The 21,124-nt window shown below is 43.8% G+C and overlaps 1 protein-coding gene across 1 annotated transcript in view; it reads right to left on the bottom strand.

Annotated features, from left to right (window-relative positions):
- Dtnbp1 (dystrobrevin binding protein 1) overlaps positions 1–21,124 on the bottom strand; it is an 80,534-nt gene that overhangs the window by 9,241 nt on the left and 50,169 nt on the right. The window contains exon 7 of the mRNA XM_021180049.2: positions 20,549–20,571. Coding sequence (XP_021035708.1) covers positions 20,549–20,571 — 23 coding nt within the window. The remainder of the gene's footprint in view (positions 1–20,548; positions 20,572–21,124) is intronic.

Below are 21,124 nucleotides of genomic sequence, written 5' to 3'. Positions count from 1 at the left end.
ACCCACCTCACTGGCAGCCCCTTCAATAAGGCTTCCCTCATTGGCTCATCCACTGTCTGTGCCGTCGCTGGCTTCCCTCCAGCCTTCACACACCCAACCTGTGGTGAGATCCACAGAACCCCAGGTAGGAATCTATTGCCAGCTATAACTAGTTTAACCTTTCCAAGCTGCCATTTTATCCTCTATCCAGGTGAGGTAAGAACACGCATTTCCCAAGATGGTTGCTAGGAATCAGGAGTGGCATATATGAACCATCAGCAATCCCACACTGGACAGTAACTCACAGCTGACAGTAACAGGCAACACCATGTCAGTAACAGACTCTCAAAAGGCAAAGCGGTCAGCACTGCTGAACATGCCCGAAATCCAGCACTTGAGAGGTGGAGACAGAGGGATGGGAATGTGAGACAGTCATTCATCCCCTCCCTCTCTACCCCATCTGTCCCCTCCCCCTTCACAGACAGACAGGTAGGCAGGCAGACAGACATCAGCACTTGTTTTGTTTAAAATCAAGTACAGCACTAAAGCCCTCCTCAGGCTTCTGAACTCAGCAGCTTTCAGTGCTCAATATATCTGCAGAGTGTGTACTCGGCAAAGCCTACAGGCAGAGGACAACTTACTCGTTTCTTTTGCTTCGACAGTCCACATATGTGTTAAGTATGTCACGACTAGCCAGCACACTAGTGTAATCCAACTCTAACCACATTAGCATCCTTCAAGCACTTCACAGTCAGGCAAACTGGTTTAAACGAAGCAACTCCAAAATAAGCCATTCAAAACAAAAAGATCAATTTAGAAATTATCAAAAGAGATTTTCTTAGAGAATTATTTTAACCGACTCAAGACCATCAGTAAAGGAGTTGCATTTTTTAGAGCTTCCATGATGACCTCAGTGTCTGAGTTCCTAGCAGTGTGGATTTTCATCTGCGTTCCTCATGCTGGAGGAGATCCTCCAGAGACGGGGTGAGGTGTCTGCGTTATGGAATTTAAGATGACGCTTAAACAAGAAAGCACAACTGCTGGGCCGCCAGGGAGACAAGAGCCACCCTGATGCCATTCACTGAGAGGAGCCAAGAAGCAACACAGATGAGAAACCTGAAAGAAAAATGAATTAAAAAGGACTCACTGTGACTAACAGTGGAGTCTTGATCACAGAGTCCTTCCTAAGGAGAAGTGACTCTGACTCTCTGTTGTTCTGGGGAAGAAGCCAAGTTAACCCAGAGACTTAAACCCTGCCTCTGTCTCCCAAGTGCTGCAATTAAAGGCACGCCACCACCACCTAGCTGAAGAATTACTTTTTAAAAATGTGTACTAAGTACAATCTAATGTTATCATGCTTTGTCAGGAAACACACATTTCAGAAAACTATAATCTATAGCTGAACTGTTCTCCAAATCTGTACTTGTGTTGTCTCATAAGCGCCACAGCAACAGACTCCTAGAAGGCTTTTCTCACGTAGCCTTGGGCTCAGCTACTCTGCTCCATGAGCTGAAAACATGGTCCTTATATTTCTGGGGGAATGCCTGGTTAATTGGTGTCCCAAGGATAGATGGGTGGATTTCAGCTTTGGGCTATTATAATAAAGGCACTACAAACATTTGTACAAGTTTCTAAGTGAAAATAAGGGATTTCTAAGACAAATGTCCAAAAGTCCATCTTTTGGGTTGAATGGCAAGGAAGAGCCTAACTATACTGCAGAGGTGTCATCCCACTGACATACATGGTCAATGGATGAGAGAGCCTGTCTCTGTGTCCTCACAGCTGCACCCTGGGCTTCAGAGTACTTCCCTACAGTACTTCTGGCTCTACCACGTTGCAGCTTCATCCCAAGTTCTCCAGCAGCTGGTGTTTGTGGTGCCACTTTGTAAAGGTCCCTGACTGTACCACTGCCCTAATTACTTCTGGGCTTATTAACCATATTTAACTGTACTAAAACTTTGTGCAGAAACGGAAGACTTTTAAGACATACAAGACGTTACTCTAGTTGAAACCATCTCTTCCATGGTTTTATTATCTAATTACAGCTGCACTTCCTTCCTGCGACAGCTCCCACAATAAGGTGCTCACCCATTCCTGAAGTTTTTCCTGCTTTCCTGTCCCTAACACAAGACATGAACACAAACTACCCCATAGGAGACACTACAAAAAAAAAAAAAATTCCTGGAATTAAGATATTACATGTATTTTGAATACATCAAGTTACAAACCTTGCATCTCAATAACATTTAAAGGTTTTATATGGTATCTGAGAAAGAACAATCTAGAATTCTGGGCTTAATGCTTTTATTTTATTTATTGACCTTTTATGATGCTGGGAAGGACCCCAGGCACTAACACATACCAACCAGGCAAACTCTTATCAATAAGCTATACTCCGGAGCAAGTCAACTTACTCTCAAAAGAAAGTCACACGACTTCTTATGAAGTCTTGCTCTACTTGGAAACACATATAAAGGGATAGCTTTGGGGCTGGAGAGATGGCTCAGAGGTTAAGAGCACTGACTGCTGTTCTTCCAGAGGTCCTGAGTTCAATTCCCAGCAACCACATGGTAGCTCACAACCATCTGTAATGGGATCTGATGCCTTCTTCTGGTGTGTCTCAGGACAGCTATTGTGTCTTTTATGTACATATAATATATGTACAAAAAATTTATATACATAAAATAAATCTTAAAAAATAAAATAAAGGGATAGCCCTGTACGCACACACGCACACACCTCGTGTCCAGTACTAAGTGGTGCTTATTCTCAGTCCTGTGCCTGCAGCTGTGAAAGGAAGAGCCTCAGCTAGCATGAAGTAGTCAAGAATGAGGCCAGTTCTACAAGTCGGAAGAAGTGACCCTTCTTCTTTTTCTTTTTGTTTTTTCGAGACAGGGTTTCTCTGTATATCTTTGGCTGTCCTGGAACTCACTTTGTAAACCAGGCTGGCCTTGAACTCAGAAATCCACCTGCCTCTGCCTCCCAGGTGCTGGGATTAAAGGCGTGCGCCACCACACCCGGCCCTTCTTAACACCACAGAATTTGCAGCAGTTCTACAGTTGTTCCCCAAATGCAGTGACTATGAGTGACTCCTGCAGTTTCCTAACTCAGGCCACAGGAATACCATTCTGGTGTCTGCAGTTCCGGAACACTTACTACGTTTTTATAAATTAATTCTTCTGAGAGAAATGGCGATTGTCTTGGCTTTTACAAAAACATGGGGCACAGGAACACGATGTAAAGGCAAGGTTTGCTGGATGGCCAGAGACTCCTCCTCCCTGAAGTCTGCTGTCCTGGGTAGGTGGTCACATGGAGGGATGAGCCCAAAAGAAAGGGCTCGTGGTTGCATTCCGGATGCATAGCTCTTGGTGTGCACATGGTACTCACTCTTCAAATCCCATCACTAAGAGGTCATGGGCTGAGTGACTATCATATCCAGTACTGTCTGTTTTTACTTACTTTTGACTGGGAAGAAAAAAAACTAATTCCAAATTGTGTATGGCTTTTAGTAAAATTCTATGAATTCTATGAGTTTACCATGAAAGGATTGGGGGTCTCTGAGACGAGAGCATGGCACTTAGAATTAGATGGAAGGTGTTTGCACATTCACTTTCCTGGTTAACCAGGATGGAGAGGCTCGGGTTCATGGCATCCTTCCCCTCCCTCTCCGCAAAAGGTCCATTACAGAAACCCTTAGGACTGAAGGATGGATGAGAGGCACCACGTCTGTGGAGACCTCAGGCCCTGCTAACCTGCTCACCCCATACAAGGAGATCAGCAGAAGGGCTTGGTAGTCTGCAGTGAGGTCCGTGGCATCAAGCTGAGGCACTTGCTGCAGGAGAAGGTTTGGCAGTAGAATGTTACAAAGGAGAAAAGCCTGCAGCGGAGTGGCCACCCAGCAGCACCACAGCACCATCACCAGACACTGATGGGGAGCACTCTGCACCCCAGAGTGCATAACCAGTCACTACACCATGGTGCCGGCACCACAAATGTCAACTGGGTTCTCATCTTCCCCATTCGCAGAAACAATGGAGGTGTTTTCAAACCATTTCAACTTGAAATTTCATGTCATAAAATTAAGACCAGTAGGCAAAACTGTAATAAACTAAGTTTTCAAAAGTACACATACACACCCCAAGGAGAGAGCTGCCGAGAGAGACGGCACAGAGGTGTAAAGCATGCTGCTCTCACTGCATCAACACAGCATGCGATGCTGCAACGCAGTGAGGGCTTCATGACAGTCACATGCATAACGGAAATGATCACAGCACCGTCAATTGAAACCCACCCACATTCTCCTGGGGCCATGTTTTCTTCCACATTGTGCAAGTTAGTTTTTTGTCAACTTAACACAAACTAGTCATTTGGGAATAGGGGGGGAACCTTAATTGAGAAGATGTCTTTATTAGACTGGCAAATAGGCAAGTCTGTGGGTCATTTTCTTGATTGATGTGGGATGGTCTAGCCTATGGTGGGAGGAGCCACTTCTGGGCAAGTGACCCTGAGTTGTGTAAGAAGGTAGGCTGAGTTAGCCATGAGAGCATCTCAGGGTCAGCCCGTCTCCACAGCCTCGGCTCAGTCCTTACCTCTCAGCTCCAGCCTTGAGTTCCTAACCTGATTTGCCTAGAGGATAAGTCCTTGCCGCCCACAAGTTGCTTTTGGTCACGGTGTCTATCACGGTGACACACACACACTTTATGTTTTTACTAGTTGCCTTATGTTTGATAAACCAAAACCAAAAAATGTAGACTAATCAAACAGCTCAGTAAAAGTATTTGTACAGGTCAAAAGCATGAGGACAGGAATGCGATCCCCCACACCCACATGAACAGCCAGCACAGCGGTGTGCACCTGTAGTCCTAGCACAGGGAACACTGAGACAGGTGAGACTGGGCTCCCTGGCCAGTCCCCTTAGCCTAAGCAACAAGCTCCAGGTCCCAGTCAGAGATTTTGTCTCAACAAACAAGGTAGAGGCTTCTTAGGAACACCACCTAAAGCTGACCTTTGGTCTGCCTCCACACACATAGGTGAGGCAGGGTGCTGCACATCTGTGACTCCAGCACTTAAGTGGGGAGAAGGCTCAGTCCACGTCATCCTTAGAGAGCTTGAGACCAACCCTGGCTACAGAAGGCCTTGCTTTACTCTTGCTCTTCCTCTCTTCCCTCTCTGTCTCTTCTCTCTCTACCCCCTCCATGTGTTCATGTTCTTCTTCCTCCTCCTCCACTTCTTCCTCCTCCACTTCCCTCCCCCTCTTCTCTTTCCCCTCTCTCTCTGCCTCTACTCCCTATGTCCTAAATAAAAAGGACCTTATCTTAAAACAAAATTAACAACAAATAAAATATAAAATGATATATGGATTATCAACCTACTTGCTTCCAATCCCCACACCCCAAAAGATCTTTTGAAGAGGGAAGCAAGCAAGCCCTGGAGAGGTCTAAAATGACTTGCTGTGTGGAGGTCTGGACGTAGCTCCTCCTTTCCTAGTGGATGGGGTGGAAGCCACAGACACTGCTATGATCTAACCCACTTACCATCTTGAGAGATTTCAAACAGTCAAGCTCTCAGATGGCTCAAGTGTTCGAATTCCTGCAGACCGAAGCTGACTGTACTTCTTGAGCCTGGTCAACAGCCTCCTAAACAGCAATGATCTTTCCCCAAACTACGCACACTTTTTTTGTTGTTGATGCTAAGGCTGATGTCAAACTCATGGCAATACCCCTGCCTCAGCCTTCCACATGCTTGGATTACAGATATGTGCTACCAGAGCTGGCTTTTGATCCTAAGAACTGCACCCAGATAGGCAAACGAGGCGAGTATACCCACACACTGTATTCGCCCCTCTCTGAGCTAAAACACTACTTCCTCACACAGCTTTCTATGACCTCCCATCCAAATGGAACCTGACAATTACAAAACCTCTAAACAGAACAGCAGAGCCTCAGTCTCAAGTGAAACAGAGTTCTAGGATATGGAAAGAAAGCAGATTTAAAAAAAAATTAAAAGAAACTGTCAAAATGAAAACACTTGAAGCTAAGCACTGTGGTTCATGTCAGTAATCCCAGATTCAGGAAGCAGAGACAGAGAGAGGTATAACAAGTTTGAAGCCAACATACTTTACATAGAAAGTACACACCAACCAAGCCTACCTAGAGAGATTTTACCTCAAAACCAATCAACCAACCAAAACCCCCATCAAAACAAAAGGTCTTATTTATACTTCAAAATGCACTGAAAATCCCTATACAAGAAAAATATTGGCAAACCAAAGAACTAGTCTGCCTCCGTCTTAGGCTTAAAAGCCATTTTACAGTAAAGACAAACTAGGCTCACTGCTGTTTGTGATGAAACCTCTGTTTCTCAAGGACTGGGCTCTGCCCACCTGTAACCTTAACTACACATGGTACTCAGCTGTCTGTTCTAGGAATGGCAGGCAGGCCTTTGTTTCAAAGGGTTAACCGCCATCTTGCAGCCCTACCTTGGTTTTGAAAGGGTTGTTATGGCTCCCTTGTTACGACTGCCTGCGGTTAGGGCAGTCTTTGTTTCAGGGGCTGTCATAACTGACTTGCTATGCTTATGTTCTGCTTCTGTAACCCCACCTATTTTGCCCACCAAATCCTCCATTTGGAAATTCCTGGCCACTGAGTCATAAGAGCTTTGTCTTCCTTATACCCAAGGTTGACCTCTAGAACCTTGCCCTAGGAGGAGGCTGTCCCTGTACACGCCTAAAACAAGCTTGCTTTAATTCTTTGCCTGCTTTAATTAATTTGGACAAGATGATTTGAGTTGGTGGTCTTTCTCCTCCCATCTTTGGAATTAACTAAACCATATACATTCAGATCCAAAACTGGTATAATAAATGAATAGTTCCTTTTGCATTGCTGTAAGGAAAACACTCTCCACGACAGTCATGGGAGAAGGGTGTGTCTGCTCACATTCTCTGAGGAAACAGCCCAGCACCATGAAGAAGCTGCGTCCCCGGAGAAGCTCAGTGCACAACAGTAGAGCAACAGTAGAGCATGCAGCAGTGACTTCTTCACAGAATGGACCAGGAAATAGAAACTGTGGGAAGGCTCAGACCAGGAGCCTTGTGGAACAAGGATATTATGGTTGGAAGTAAAATGTCCCCACAGGGTTTGAACACTAATTCCCAGTTGGTGGCTGTTTTGAGAGTTTGGAAAGGCTTTTGAAATGGGGCCTACTTAGAAGTGACCTCTGGAAGATGGTTTGTATGTTTGTATGTTTGTTTGTTTTCTAAAGTGTTATCACATGCATACAGAGCACTTAAGAGCCCAGAAGAGAGCATAAAATTACTTAGAAGTGGAATTAGCTGCCTTGTGGGTGTGGGAAATTGAACCTGAGTCCTCTGGAAGAGCAGTAAATGCTCCTAAGAGGTGGACCATTTCTCCAGCCCTCGGGAATGGGGTCTTAATGGCAGTAACTATTCTAGTCTACCCACAACTTGCTGCTTCCTGCCTGTCACCACATATCCAACTGAACTAACTCACTGGGATGTCTTCCCTGGCAAACGGCCTTTATTTATTTATTTATTTATTTATTTATTTATTTATTTATTTTTGAACAATGAACCAAAATAAATCCTTCCTGAACTGAAGTTGCTTCTTTCAGAGACACTGGCACACTGATGAAAAAGTAATTAACACGGAGTATTAGTCTGAAAAGGCTTATCACAAGTGACTTGGTCTTGCCAGCCTTCATATTGTTAGCACTGAAAAATGCTCAATATCTGGTGATTAGTCAGCCCAAATCAAAACCAGAACTGTTACACACTCACTTTTGTGGCTCTAATCTAAAAAGGCAGATAAAGGCTTAGGGACAGCTCTTCCTAAGAGAGCACTTCCTGAGCATGTGTTATCCTTGGTCAAACCCCAGCAGTGCAAAAGCAGAACAAAACACACTACCACGTGCAGACCAGGAGGGGCAGAAGCTGCAAATGCACCACACTGTTAGCAGGGATGAAAAGTGTCAGTGCCGTCCTGGAAAAGTCAGTGACTTCTCCAAGGAATGGTAAGCAAACCGCACCACACACCTCAGCAACGTCTGTCCTAAGAGCTACCCATGATAAATGAAGATCTGGATAGTTTGCGTTTTCTTTTTTAAAGGTTTATTTATTATTACATGTAAGCACACTATAGCTATCTTCAGACACACCAGAAGGCGGCGTCAGATCTCATAGATCTCATTACAGATGGCTGGGAGCCACCATGTGGTTGCTGGGATTTGAACCTAGGAACTTTGGAAAAGCAGTCAGGGCTCTTAACCGCTGAGCCATTTCTCCAGTCCGATAGTTTATGTTTATGGTAATGTTTATAGTAATGTTACTCACAAAAGGAAATGAAGTACCAGATAACTGCTGGAATATACAGCTATCTCCACACAAATGCAAACGAAAGAAGCCAAGTGAATATATATAATACGTGCCATTTACATGAAATAACCAGAAAAGTCTACAGACAGAAAACTGATTATGTTTGTCTAAAGCTGCAATTACAAACAGAAAGGCATCTTTGGAGATACTGTTCTAAAGCAATAACAACTTTTAAAATGCAGTAGAATGTTCAGGTATACACTGAAAGGTAACTGTATCATCTTACTGCTATACTCAATGACTGTTGACGACCCACAGTCTAACAGGACTCTGCACTGCTCTGGTGGTGAGCGCCAGCACGTTAAACACTCAGAGGAGAAATACACAACACTCTGCTTCCTTCCTTTGCACGAGGAGCAATGGAGCAGAAAGAGCCTAGGTTCTGGGGTCAGGACCATAACCATGCTTGGCTGTCTGCTTCAATACAGACTAGAAGGTGTCATGTAAACAACTTGCATACAACGTGGCAAATGTCTCCTGACAAGGTGCAGGAATATCCATGAAGGCAGGGGATGCAGGACAGTCACTCTCAGTCCCATCATCTTTGAAGTGGGTCACAGACCTCCAGAGATCTATCAGGAGTCCCTGTCCCAGTCTCCCTACCCAAAGAAAGGATACCATGGTATAAATCTGCCTAACAGTGGTGTGAGAAAACAAAACTTTTGTGCTTTATAATACAAAACCCTCTGAAGGTAATTAGTAGGTCTCAAAGCCAGATATCTGGAAAAGGAGTAATTGCCAGGGAAACTAAGAAGGAGGAGGAGGCAGCCCATCACTCCTTACGTCCCCAGACTACTTGTCACCAGACAAGAGATTTCAGAGCTCCTTTACACTGTGCCAACTTTCCAGTTACAACAAGGATTTTGGCATTGCATCTCCCAAATGCACAAACAACAGAACTGGCAAAGAAGCAATAAAAACGTCCTGCTAGGAGCTGGGAAGATGGCTCAACGGATAAAGCTGTTGCCCACACAAGCCTGATGACCCGACCACAGAACCCATTTACTGTCAAGCAGGTGGGTAGCACCACTTGTAATTCTAGCACTTCGGAGGCAGAGTCGGGTCCCTAGGGCAAGGTGGCTCGCTGAGTCAGTGAGCTCCAGTCTGATACCAACTTCAGCTCTCTACCTGCATGAATGTGCATGTACACACACATACACACACACACGTTTACTCAGTATACCAACACAAATAGGAGAATTTCACAAGGCCCCAAGTCCTAAATGAAGAGCTATGAGCAATAAATGGCTACTGAAAAGTGAATCTGTCTTCCCTTGGGATGAGTCTCCATGGGTCATACAAACCCAAGCAGTCAGCCACAAATTCATGGATGTAAGAGCATAAACAGGGCTCAGTAGGTTATAGGTATGTACATGTATGTATGTATGTCTACATGTATGTGTAACATCAACTATAGGAAAAGGGTCACTGGTTTGAGAGGGAGGAGCAGAGGTAACACAAAGCCAGCACTCGTATCTGAAACGTCAATGTTTAAGAAGGCGCCTGCTCACAAAGGAAAGGGACCGTACCACACCAAGGTTCTAGAACCTGGGGCTCACAGCAGCTATCTGCCATACACTTTCTCTCTGGACTTTAATTTAGCTCAATGACAAAAACACTTCTCACAAACAAAACAAAAGCCTATTTGGTTCAAGATGACCCAGTAGGTCACACACACTGTAGCTTTCAGAGTAGCCACTCTCTGCTGTGGCTGTGCCTCCCCCCTGCTTTGGGAAGAGCACTGCACAGTGAGATAGATGGAGAAGCCAACAGTGTGATGAGGGGCAAGGGAACGGTCACAGGCTCTCCAGTGAGCCAATGGCAGGACAAGCCAGGATGCAGGAGAGGGAAATTTCTAGCTACACTTGGTGGCTCAAATGTAGGCAGCATGCAACAAGAAGCAAACTTACTCATGGCATTTTGTCAGCCACAGAATGAGAGAACTACAAGGCACTGCTGCAGAGAATAATGTGACTATCCTATATCAGTAATGCGGCAAGACATTTCATGCTATACAGTACACTGTAGCCAGCAGAGCACTGTAAGGTTCCTGCTGACTTCAGCTTGCCACGAGTTAAAGTGAAGAGCTACTGAAAAACGGTGAACTGGCTTTCTCCTGGGATGAGTCCCCATCCCAGGTATGATGGCACATACCTGTAATCCTACCACTTGGCAGGTGGCGACAAATATACCAGGAGTTCACCTAGGGCTACGTGAGACCCTGTCACAAAACAAATCAGTCAGTTCTGTCCCCTGATGATCACAGAGTGCTAGTCAGAGAGTGAACTGGCACATTCTCTCTCAACAGCCAGTGGCCAGGGCTGACTTGGTTCCCAGCATCCGTATCAAGGAGCTCACAACTGACTGTTCACTCCAGCTTCTGGGGATCTGACGCCCTCTTCTGCTGTCCGAGGGCACTGCACTTACACACAAAACCATTCACATCAAAAAGCTAATGGCCAGCACCCACCAACAACACACTGTAAAACCTATAGCTCTGAAACACCCTGTACGTAGAGATGCTTAGCACGGTGTAATTATGATTGACATAAAGCCAAAATTGGCCACCACCCAAATTCCCAAAGGCATAAAAGCATTTTTTAAGTGTTAATAATGTGAGATTATACTTCATAGTTAATCTAGCTGGGTGTGATAGCAGAGGACGACAATCATGATTTAGGTGGCTGATGCAGGAGGATTACCATGAGTTCCAAGACAGGCTGGAATACAGTGAGATCCTGTTTTAACAGCAGTAGCAACAATGCTATTTAGCAGAAAAAAAAAAATGGCTTCAAAACTCTGGCAGTAATCACAATTCTTAAAGATGGTCTCAGATAGGATTCTGGAAAAATTAGAGTGGGTGCAGACAAGACACAAAGCCTCTCCCATCAGACATTAACCAGGGAAAATTAACTTGGCCCTCAGCAAGGTTTGCAGAGAGCTGTACTTTAAGAGGGCTGCTAAAGTATTTAAATGGGCTCACAGGATGGTTTAAGTGCACCATGATGGGCTAACCTTTTCTTCACACTGTGGGAAGGAGTGGCTCTGCCTTTTCAATAGGTAATCCTGTACTGACACAGAAGAGAATGCTGGCAGATGTCAGTATATCGCAGTGTTTCTAGTCATCTCTCCTATTGCAGGGAGACCACTGACCCCTCACAGGGAAGCAACCACAGCTCACAGCCTGTAGATACACAACTGGCAGTCCTGGGCAGGGCAGGGACAGAAGAACCACTAACAAGGGTGTCTTAGGTCAGTTGGTCGGCACCTGACTTCTCCCTTCATCTGGAATTCTCCGTAAGCCAGCAGTCTCCTGAGTTAGTGGGAACTCCACGGCTGCCTTCAAAGGCAGACACAGAAGGCCCGTAGGAGCCCACAGGTAATTCCTTAGCATCGACCTCCAAAAGAGGTCAGAGACACCATGAAGCAACACAGGTAGCCAACAGGTAAGTCCTCTTCTCAAGCCTGACAGGCAATGTTCCCAAACAATTCTTGTCCGTGGTGCTCAGATTTAGTTTTACAAAAGGTACAATTTTTGCTGTCAAGTTTATACTATGTTCCATTGAAAGGGGAATGAGACAGAATGGCTGCATTTGTTCAAGATAGTTAATGTGTTATGCAACAAAAGCTTATACCAATTTGTTCCTAAAATGATCTATTACTATAATTATCGATCATGAAATAGTGGTCTAATCTTTATAAAAATTTGAAAGATAATATTTAAGGGTCACAACTCTCATCTCAAGCTCTATTTTTATGTAGTTTAATACATAAATAAGCTGTCATAGAGTGCCAATTCCTCTTCAGTATAAAACATTTTCCTAGAGATTTCCAGGTCAGGCATGGTGTGTGGTATGTGACAAAGTATCAGAATAAAGACTCATCTAGGTTTGAAAAGTAAACTGGCTCAGCTTAGCAGTGATGCACACCTTTAATCCTGGCACTTGGGAGGCAGAAGTAGGTGAGTTCAAGGCCAGCCTGGTCTACAGAATGATTTCCAGGATAGTCAGAGCCACACAGAGAAACTCTGTCTCAAGTGGGGAAAAAAAAAAAACAAAAACAAAAACAAGAGGCAGGGGCAGGGATGGGGGCGGGGATAGGGGGTGGGGTGAGGGTGCAGAGAAAGAGCGAGCTAGTGAGCAAGCATGAAGCCCAGAATCAAATGAAAAGGCAGGATGTAAATCTCCATGCTTTCTTCAAACATCTTTACCTCATTATAGACAAGCTCCTTAAAAACAAGTACATATACACACTGACATATCTTAAAGAGACCAAGAGCAGACACTTAATATTCTTGGCAGAATTCATCAACAAATAAAAATTGTTAAGAAGTAATTTCCTAGGTTAGTAATTTAAAATAATGCCCACACTGAAACCACTCCTCTTAGAACTGCCAAGGCTAAGCACGCCTGGGAGAAACAAGCCATCGTGCCGTCTACAAGCAACACTGAAGTCCTCACATGCTTTTCCCTCATTATCTCACAGGTAAAATAAGCAAGAATGTAGTGTACTCCTAATTGGAGTTCGATTTCATAAATTCTTCACTTCCTATGTTTGAACACAACTTGGGAAGGTACAGCATGTGCCTGTATCCCTGAAGCCCTCTGTTCAATTTCTAAACTACAACAACAACAAAGTTAAAGTATGAGACAGACTTGAGACAGGAAGGAAAACTCTTCAATTGACTTTGATGCTAACGCGAAATCTCAAAAGCAGAAACGCCACACAGAGTAAGAGACTGGAGCCACACACTCTTTTCAGACTTCTACCTGACAGGGCATGATATACACATGAAACATGTTACAGCATATGCTGTCTTAAAGGCCTAATGGGGAGTTTTTACAAAGCAGTAACTAGCAGAAATTGTCCATCAGCTGCTTCTAAGGCTAGAATCACATTACTCAACCAAACACTAAGAACGAAGTCTTCAGCTTTGTTTGTTTTCCAGCAAACCCCACGAGTTTATATGCTTCGACAGGCATTCTTTTTTTTTTTTTTTTGGTTTTACGAGACAGGGTTTCTCTGTATAGCCCTGGCTGTCCTGGAGCTCACTTTGTAGACCAGGCTGGCCTCGAACTCAGAAATCCGCCTGCCTCTGCCTCCCGAGTGCTGGGATTAAAGGCGTGCGCCACCACGCCCGGCTCGACAGGCATTCTTAAAGACATCACACTTAAGATCCTCTCCTCAGCTACCAGGTGATAAGAAGGATGCCCAGGTTCTAGAAACTTATACATTTTAAGTCTATAGGAAGCATTAAGACATTTGCAAGCCCATCTTAGAATCAGCCATCTTAGATGAACCCAGAGTAGCATGTGGTGAACTTTAACTTTCTTCTGTCTCCAGATATGGTCATACAACTATGCTACCTTCTGCTTAGAAAATGAGCACCCTAGCAGCGAGGGCGCTGAGTTAACTCAAATTTCTAATCACAAGAGATGGACTGGTACTGCTTGCCTGACATTTTAGCTTCTAAACTAAACGCTGCTTCAGAAAAACATCTGTCTGGGAAATTTCACCTGCCAGATGAGGAGATACGAATTACACATGCAAATGTCCTAGATTCCCATGCTACATTTATTTGTTCTCAGAATTAATTTAGTGGTAATTACTTACTGATAATACATAGAAAATAAAGCTCTCACTATAGTATTTAAATCAGGTTAAATTTAATTTCAGCTTTGTAATACTATTTCATCTGTATACCATGCAAATGTAAGAGTTCTAAATGAAAGCAGCTAAGGAAAAACATGACATAAAGTCCCACCTACAGGGAGTCCTCTGACTGTTTTCCTGGAGTCCTGGAGATGACATGATTAAGAACTGAGCAAACGGGCAGAAGCACGCTGGTCCAGAGGAACCCCAGTTACCAGGCAGCTCCCTTCACGTGCATCTTCTGGGATGGAGAACAAAGGAAGCGAGGCTGCAGCCAGAAGCTGGCTTGGTTTTCCTCCAAAGAAAATGTGTTGAGCCTTTTGGTTTCCCGATGATTCTGATGGCTTAAGCAGACAGACATGGGAATCTACTGCCTCTATAAAGCAAAATGCAAGTCTCAGGGGCTCTGGCATACAAAGATGCACGCACTGATCTGGGACCATACCAAATGATGCTGACGATAGGGGTGGGCTGGGCTGGAAATACACTAAATCCTTCTGAACTTGTCATCTAGGTGCAAAGGTACAAGAGAAACATCTAAACAGCACGAGAGACATTAATGTCTGAAGGTGGGCAAATTAAAATAAAGGATAGGTTTGCTTTATGATACATAGGCATCTTTAAATTTCCCCCATCATATTTAAATGTAGCTTTAATAAAGGCTCCCTGAAATTCAGTAGCACTAACCGGTGGCTTGGAATGTACAATAGGTAATGTCACAATTCTGATAGTTACAGTAACTGGCAGCTGAGCCCTGCTTTAGAACTGCATACCCCAAAACGTTCTCTGCTGTTCTTCTTCAATCAACCTTTCTACACCTCTTTTCCCCTTTTAGGCAAATACACTAAACATAAATAAATAAATAAATAATAAAATTCTTCCTTTAACCTAACACTCTCTCTCCCACTCTCCTTTTTTCCTTTAGCCTTACTTTTGTTGTTTTGTTAAATTGAGACTGGTTCTTGCTTTGTTGCCAGACTGGTGGACTCATGGACTGGAGCATCTGAAGGAAGGAGCTGAGTTCACAGGCACACGCCAGCACGTGCAGCTCACCTAAGCTCCTGGATCTTGGATCTGCTCTTCTCCACCCTCCCCTCCTAAGAGATCCCGGACATTGTAAAGCAGATCTATCCTGTGAATTCTAACCGGAACTCCTCGTGTTCAGATGAACCTCCACGCTCCCTTGAGCATGCACTCCCACAAGGAACAATCTTTAACATAAGCCTTTCAAATTTGATAATGTACATGTCATATAAATCAACCCCTATATATAATGTTATTACAAATACAGGTACTGTATTGAGATGGTGGCTCAGTTTGTAGAGTTCTTGCCTTGGAATGCACAAAGCCCTGCATTTGATCCCCAGGTGGGGAGCACTCAGAGTCAGGCAGGAGGTTCAGAAACTCAGTCATCTACAGTGATGAGGCCAGCCTGAATTACATGAAAAACTGCCTCAAAAACAAACAGCATACAAAATTAACATTTAAAAAGATCGCAGAAAGAAAGAAAACTGAGACAAGTTCTAGAAGTGAGGAACAAAGCTAACCAAGTGAAGATGCCAGCCAACAAGCCTGAGGACTCGAGTTCAGTACTCATGAGGTGGGAAGGAAAGAGTTCACAGGCTGTCCTCTGGCTACTCAAGCACACATGCACACGTGCACACATGCATGCGTGTGTACGTACGTACGTGGGCCTCCCTCCCTGTTCCCAATGCTTTGCACGCACTTCCCTCTGTGGAGGTCACTGGTCTAACCGCAAAGCCCTGCCTATGCCTGACAGAAAGGCCGTCATGTACCACTTGCTCCCCTTCTGTCCAACTGTCCCTCGCTTCTTCCCACGCATCAGATGCTTCAGTGATGACAAATTACTTGTAGTTCTTTCAATGAACAAGAAATCCAAACTTTAGCTTCAGTTCTTGAAATAAACATCCCTACATTCCTGCAATGTTCTCACCCTTCCCACTGTCCTTCCTGTCCTCCTTCCCTGCAGGGACGTACCGGTCAGTCTGAGCGACAGCTCCAGCTGATTACCCCATGTTAAGTGTCTATTCCCCTCTTGTAGGTAATATTCAAACTAGGTTTGCCTTTCTATCCTGAAAGCTCTAGCAGAGTGTCAGACCCATGAGGGTAAAAGGTGGTTCTGTCATCCAACTTGAGTCTTTATCACTTAGTATTCCCAAACAGCAGCTAAAATAGCTTTGCCTCCCATGTTGGAACAACTCCTGAACTGAAGCAACTGTCACGCAAGCTCAACATGTACTACTATTAGTTTTATTTGAAGCACACTAAATGTTGCTGTCACTGTAAGCACAAGGTACATTTCAGAGTCACCCAGCAAATGAGAATCCTAACATCTCTCAAGTCTCCAGTCAGGTGATATGTTGGTTTGAATGAAAATGACTCCCCTGGGCTCTCAGCCACTGAGCCTTCTCACCAGCCCCACCCACAGTTTTAATTCCATACTCAGTAAGCATTGTCTTCCGACTGAAATTTCTTATATAAATTACCCACACTGCACTAGATTAAAAAAAAAAAAGAACAGAAATATAGATGGTATAGTTCTTGTACAGAACCCCTTCCTCTGAATTCTTTCTAATTTCTGACTATATGATTTATGGCAAATTTTAACGGCTAACTATATTAAGTTTCCCAAAGAGTTGCAATCCTCATTTATTATAATTGCCCTTAACTGTGAGGTTCCATTTTTATCCAGTAGTTAATTTGAGCACAGAGAGCAGTACACTGCAGAGGTGGCTGTGTGAGCGGACACTCTCCCTAGCTAAGCTAGCTGTGGTATTTATAGAGATCGGCATCTGAGAGAGTGGCTAGTGCCTCCACTAAGTATTCAACAAGGACAGGTACCAGCTGGTATAGCTTCCAGAGAAAAGGGTCTGGTGGTTGCTTTGCCAAAGGTAAAAGGGCAAATGTAATATATAAAACCATGTTAAGTCAAGTACTATACAATTAGATAGGAATATCTAACTGTAAATCTTTGTTCCTTTGCAGTGATACATTTTTAGACTTAAAATCTTAAGAGTAATTTTTAGGATTTATACATGGAATAAAAGCCTACTTTTAAAACTGGGGGCTTAAGAGATTGTTCAGTAATTCAGCGCACTTGCTGCTGTAACAGAGGATCGGGTTTGTTAGCTACATGGCGGCAGCTCACTACCTTGTAACTTCAGTTCCAGAGGAGCCAACACCCTCTGCTGACCTCTATGGGCACTGCATACACATGATATATATACATTCATGCTACCAAAATATTGTTTCATGAAAATAAAATTAACCTAAACAGCTGAGTTTGATCCCTGGGGCCCATGTAAAGGTGGAAAGAGTGAACAGAGTCTGTGAACAGTGCTCTGGCCTCCACACACACAGCCTCACACAAACAATAATAAAACTAACAGGTATGCTGCCAAGTGCCTTTCATCCCATCACTGAGGAGGCAGAGGCAGATAGACCTCTGTGTATTCCTGGCCAGCCTGGTCTACTCAGCATAGTAAGACAGTCTCTTTAAAAAATTAAATGAAATTCTTTTCTTGCTGGATATGGTAGCATACACCTACTACCCCAGCTACTGAGACAAAAGGAGCATGCATTTCGAGGCAAGCCTAGCTAATTTAGTGAGACTGTCTTTTTTTTTGTTTTTGTTTTTCGGGACAGGGTTTCTCTGTATAGCCCTGACTGTCCTGGAACTCACTCTGTAGACCAGGCTGGCCTCGAACTCAGAAATCCGCCTCCTGAGTGCTGGGATCAAAGGTGTGCGCCACCACCGCCCGGCTAGTGAGGCGGTCTTAAAGCACATAATTACAAAGGGGTGGGGCAGAGTTCAGAAGGAGACTACTTTTCTAGCATGTAGAAAGGCCCTTTGTCCAGTCCTATTAACAAACTCTAGCTCTAAAAAATAAAATAAAAAATAAAAACCAAACCAACCTTTCTCTATTGTTTTTAATACCTGAAACTCCTCAGCAAGCTTAAGGGAGTGCAGCATTGGGGAATTAAAAAGTCTTCTCACTACAGCAGACATCTGCCTCGTGCAACAGAAGAGCACGATAAACTGGGCGCATCAGCCTCGGCAAGCAGAGGGAGAAGCCAGGCTCTGGGATGACACCAACTCTGTTTCTAGTCTGGTGCTTCATTCCCTCCAAGTCACTCACCTCTTCAACTCAGAGCGGGCCTCCGAGTGTGACGACTAAGCTGAGTAAACTGCAGAAAGTAAAACCTCTTGTTCCTCTGCACTCTCAAAAGGTTCGAGAACAAAGGCAACATTAAAAAATAGGATTATAACATGTCTGAGTTAATTTTAAACCTTTTATCCATTAATATTTTGGAAGAATAGTTAATTTTCTTATTATAGGCTAATTGTACTTCCACTCAAATGCAAACGTTTTTCTTTCCTTCCCCTTTTCTTAAGACAGGCTCTCCTCATCTTTGGTCAGGTTGGTGATGCTGTGCTCCTGGGTTCAGGGACTCACTCTCCTACCCCTGCCTCCTAAACACACTGGAGTATAAGTGTATGCCTCTGTGCTCAGCACAAGGGCGAGTCTTTTTGTTTGTTTGTTTGGTTTTTCGAGACAGGGTTTCTCTGTGTAGCCCTGGCTGTCCTGGAACTCACTCTGTAGACCAGGCTGGCCTTGAACTCAGAAATCCACCTGCCTCTGCCTCCCGAGTGCTGGGATCAAAGGTGTGCGCCACCACTACCCAGTCTCAAGGGTGATTCTTAAAATACACTTAAAGCGTACCTATAAGGCAAATTTTGAGTTTGGTCACATTCAAGAGCATAAATTGTTCTGTGGATAGACCTGGTGTAGATGCTGCACAAAATTAGAAATGTGCATATAAATAAGAGATTTCATCCCAAGTTGAATTATTCTATCAAGCACTATGTAATACTAGCTAACCTTTTGCAAACAGTCTCTGAGAACAATACGCTACAACAAAATGCTTCAGTGGGGAGATGCAAGTCAAGCTGACACTTTATTATATAACATGTGTGCCTGCTTGTCTTTTACTGTTAGCTTGACAGGGCTTTTTCCATCTCTTTATTGTATAAGAAATACTAAACTGCTCAATAAAAACAAACAAGAAGCAAAGAGGCATTTGATGAGGATTTCAAATCTTATTTCATTCAAACAACTAGTGAAAAGCAATGCCCATGCACAGGGGATCACAATTACGTAACAGCCATGAGAGTGTGACAATACATGCCATCATGTGGTCACAGAGCAGCATCTTCAACAACTGGCCATGAGCTTAGCCACCACAGTGGGTAAAATAGAAATGTTGACAAAACAGAGTCTGTTCAGTACAGCCACAGTAGGAATAGCCTTTAGGACCTTTGTCCTAACAAGTGAGGCACACAGGTAATACGAACATAAACATGCTGGAGAGCTAGGAGAGTAGGTCAGTGTGAGCGCACAGGAGTTGTAACAAGCATGCTGCAGACCACAGGAGAGTCAACAATAATTCACTTCTTCTAGTTCTTGTGAAGAGTCTCTGAGAATCGTAGTTTCTATGGAATTAGTAAAGAGCACCCGACGGGCATACTGGAAGGACACTGACTGCTAGCAAGTCTGTGTGTTTCTTTCCTAGAGGTTCCCTATGGCCAGTGTGGTGGTTTCAATGAGAAATTTCCTCCATAGCCAGGCAGCTGAACACTCCGTGTCCACTGGTGGCAATGCTTGTCAGGGTTTGAGAAGATACCGCTCTGCTGAAGGGAACAGATCACTAAGGGCAGGCCTCAACAGTTCCTATCGATCATCAACCCATGTTCAGCTCTCTTCTGCTTCATGTCTGTGGTTAAGGATGGGCCCTCTCAGCTTTGTGTTCCAGATCCCCTTGTTCCAGGCCTCCCATGCCATTATGAACTCTCCCTCTGGAGAGGACCAAATAAACCCTTCCTCCTGTACAGTGCCTGAGCCACAGCAACAAAACAGGAGCTAACATGACCAAGTAAGGGGGACATGCCGAGAACTGTTCGCTGTGTCCCCCTTAAAAAGCTCCTCTAAGGTAAAGGTAACACTGGTTTGCTTTTCAGAATCACAGAAGGTGTTTCATCAAAATCTCTAATTTTACAGATGGAGAAACAAAGTCAAAGTCAAAGTCAAAAGACTCATCAAAGTCACAAAACAGTCTAGGAACAGAACCCAGCTCTGATCCTTGGCATTTCATGAGGCTGTAGGCACACTCTGAGCTCCCTCCCCGTTTCCTCTTCCTGTGACCCAGACAGACCATGTACAGCACAGACCAGTTTCTGAAACCCTACAGCTCCGCCTGCTTAACATTTCTTCCAGGAGTTATTAGCACAAACTTTCACACAGCACCTGTGCTACAGTTAAACCAGAATTTCAAACTTATTGTGAGTGACTAAAACCTAGGCAAACAGTACTATGCCAACTTCTGCTTTGTAATATAAACTACCCCGTTTATAGGAAGGAAGGGGTTATTTCCTTATCGCCAAGACACAACATCTGACAGCAACTAATCCTCAACTACTTGGAAGTGAAGAATTAAACAGAAAATTACCTTTGAAGGCTTCAAGCTCCTTCCTATAAAAAAAAGAGAAAAGCAAATTTAAAATAATTCTTCCCCACTGAAAATTGCTCTTGCACAGTTTATGTGCTTAAAATACTCAGAATAGCTTTGGATGTTCATGTATCGACTATGCATCACTGAAAATATCAACACAATTAGACTAAAGTAATGGTTTTCATTTCTGCTCTTATCTCCTAATGGCTCAAAAACTCTACTAAAATTTAAGTTACAAAAACAAATGTAAGACTACAGAGAACATTTTCATGCTATATGTGGTCCATCTCATAGATAAAAAATTTAGAAAAGCACTTATTATAATTTTGATAAATATTGAACGATAAATTTTTAAGGTCTTTAACTAAAATTTACCAGAATAGCAGTAGTTATTTCTCCACTCAATAGCAAAGAGGAAAAGTGAGAAAACAATATGGAAGACTGACATTCACAGCTCACCCAGCCCCTGAAGAGCCACATATCTCTAGGCCTCTTCTGGTTTGCTGAATGTCAATGTCAATTAAGGATGCTAACATGTACCCTTACATTCCTCAGGCAATACACAGTGAAGAA

The sequence above is a fragment of the Mus caroli genome, unplaced genomic scaffold, assembly GCF_978045245.1.
Source record: "Mus caroli unplaced genomic scaffold, Mus_caroli_1 scaffold_15, whole genome shotgun sequence".
Taxonomy (NCBI): Eukaryota; Metazoa; Chordata; class Mammalia; order Rodentia; family Muridae; genus Mus; species Mus caroli.
This window is presented reverse-complemented; position numbering and strand designations above follow the sequence as displayed.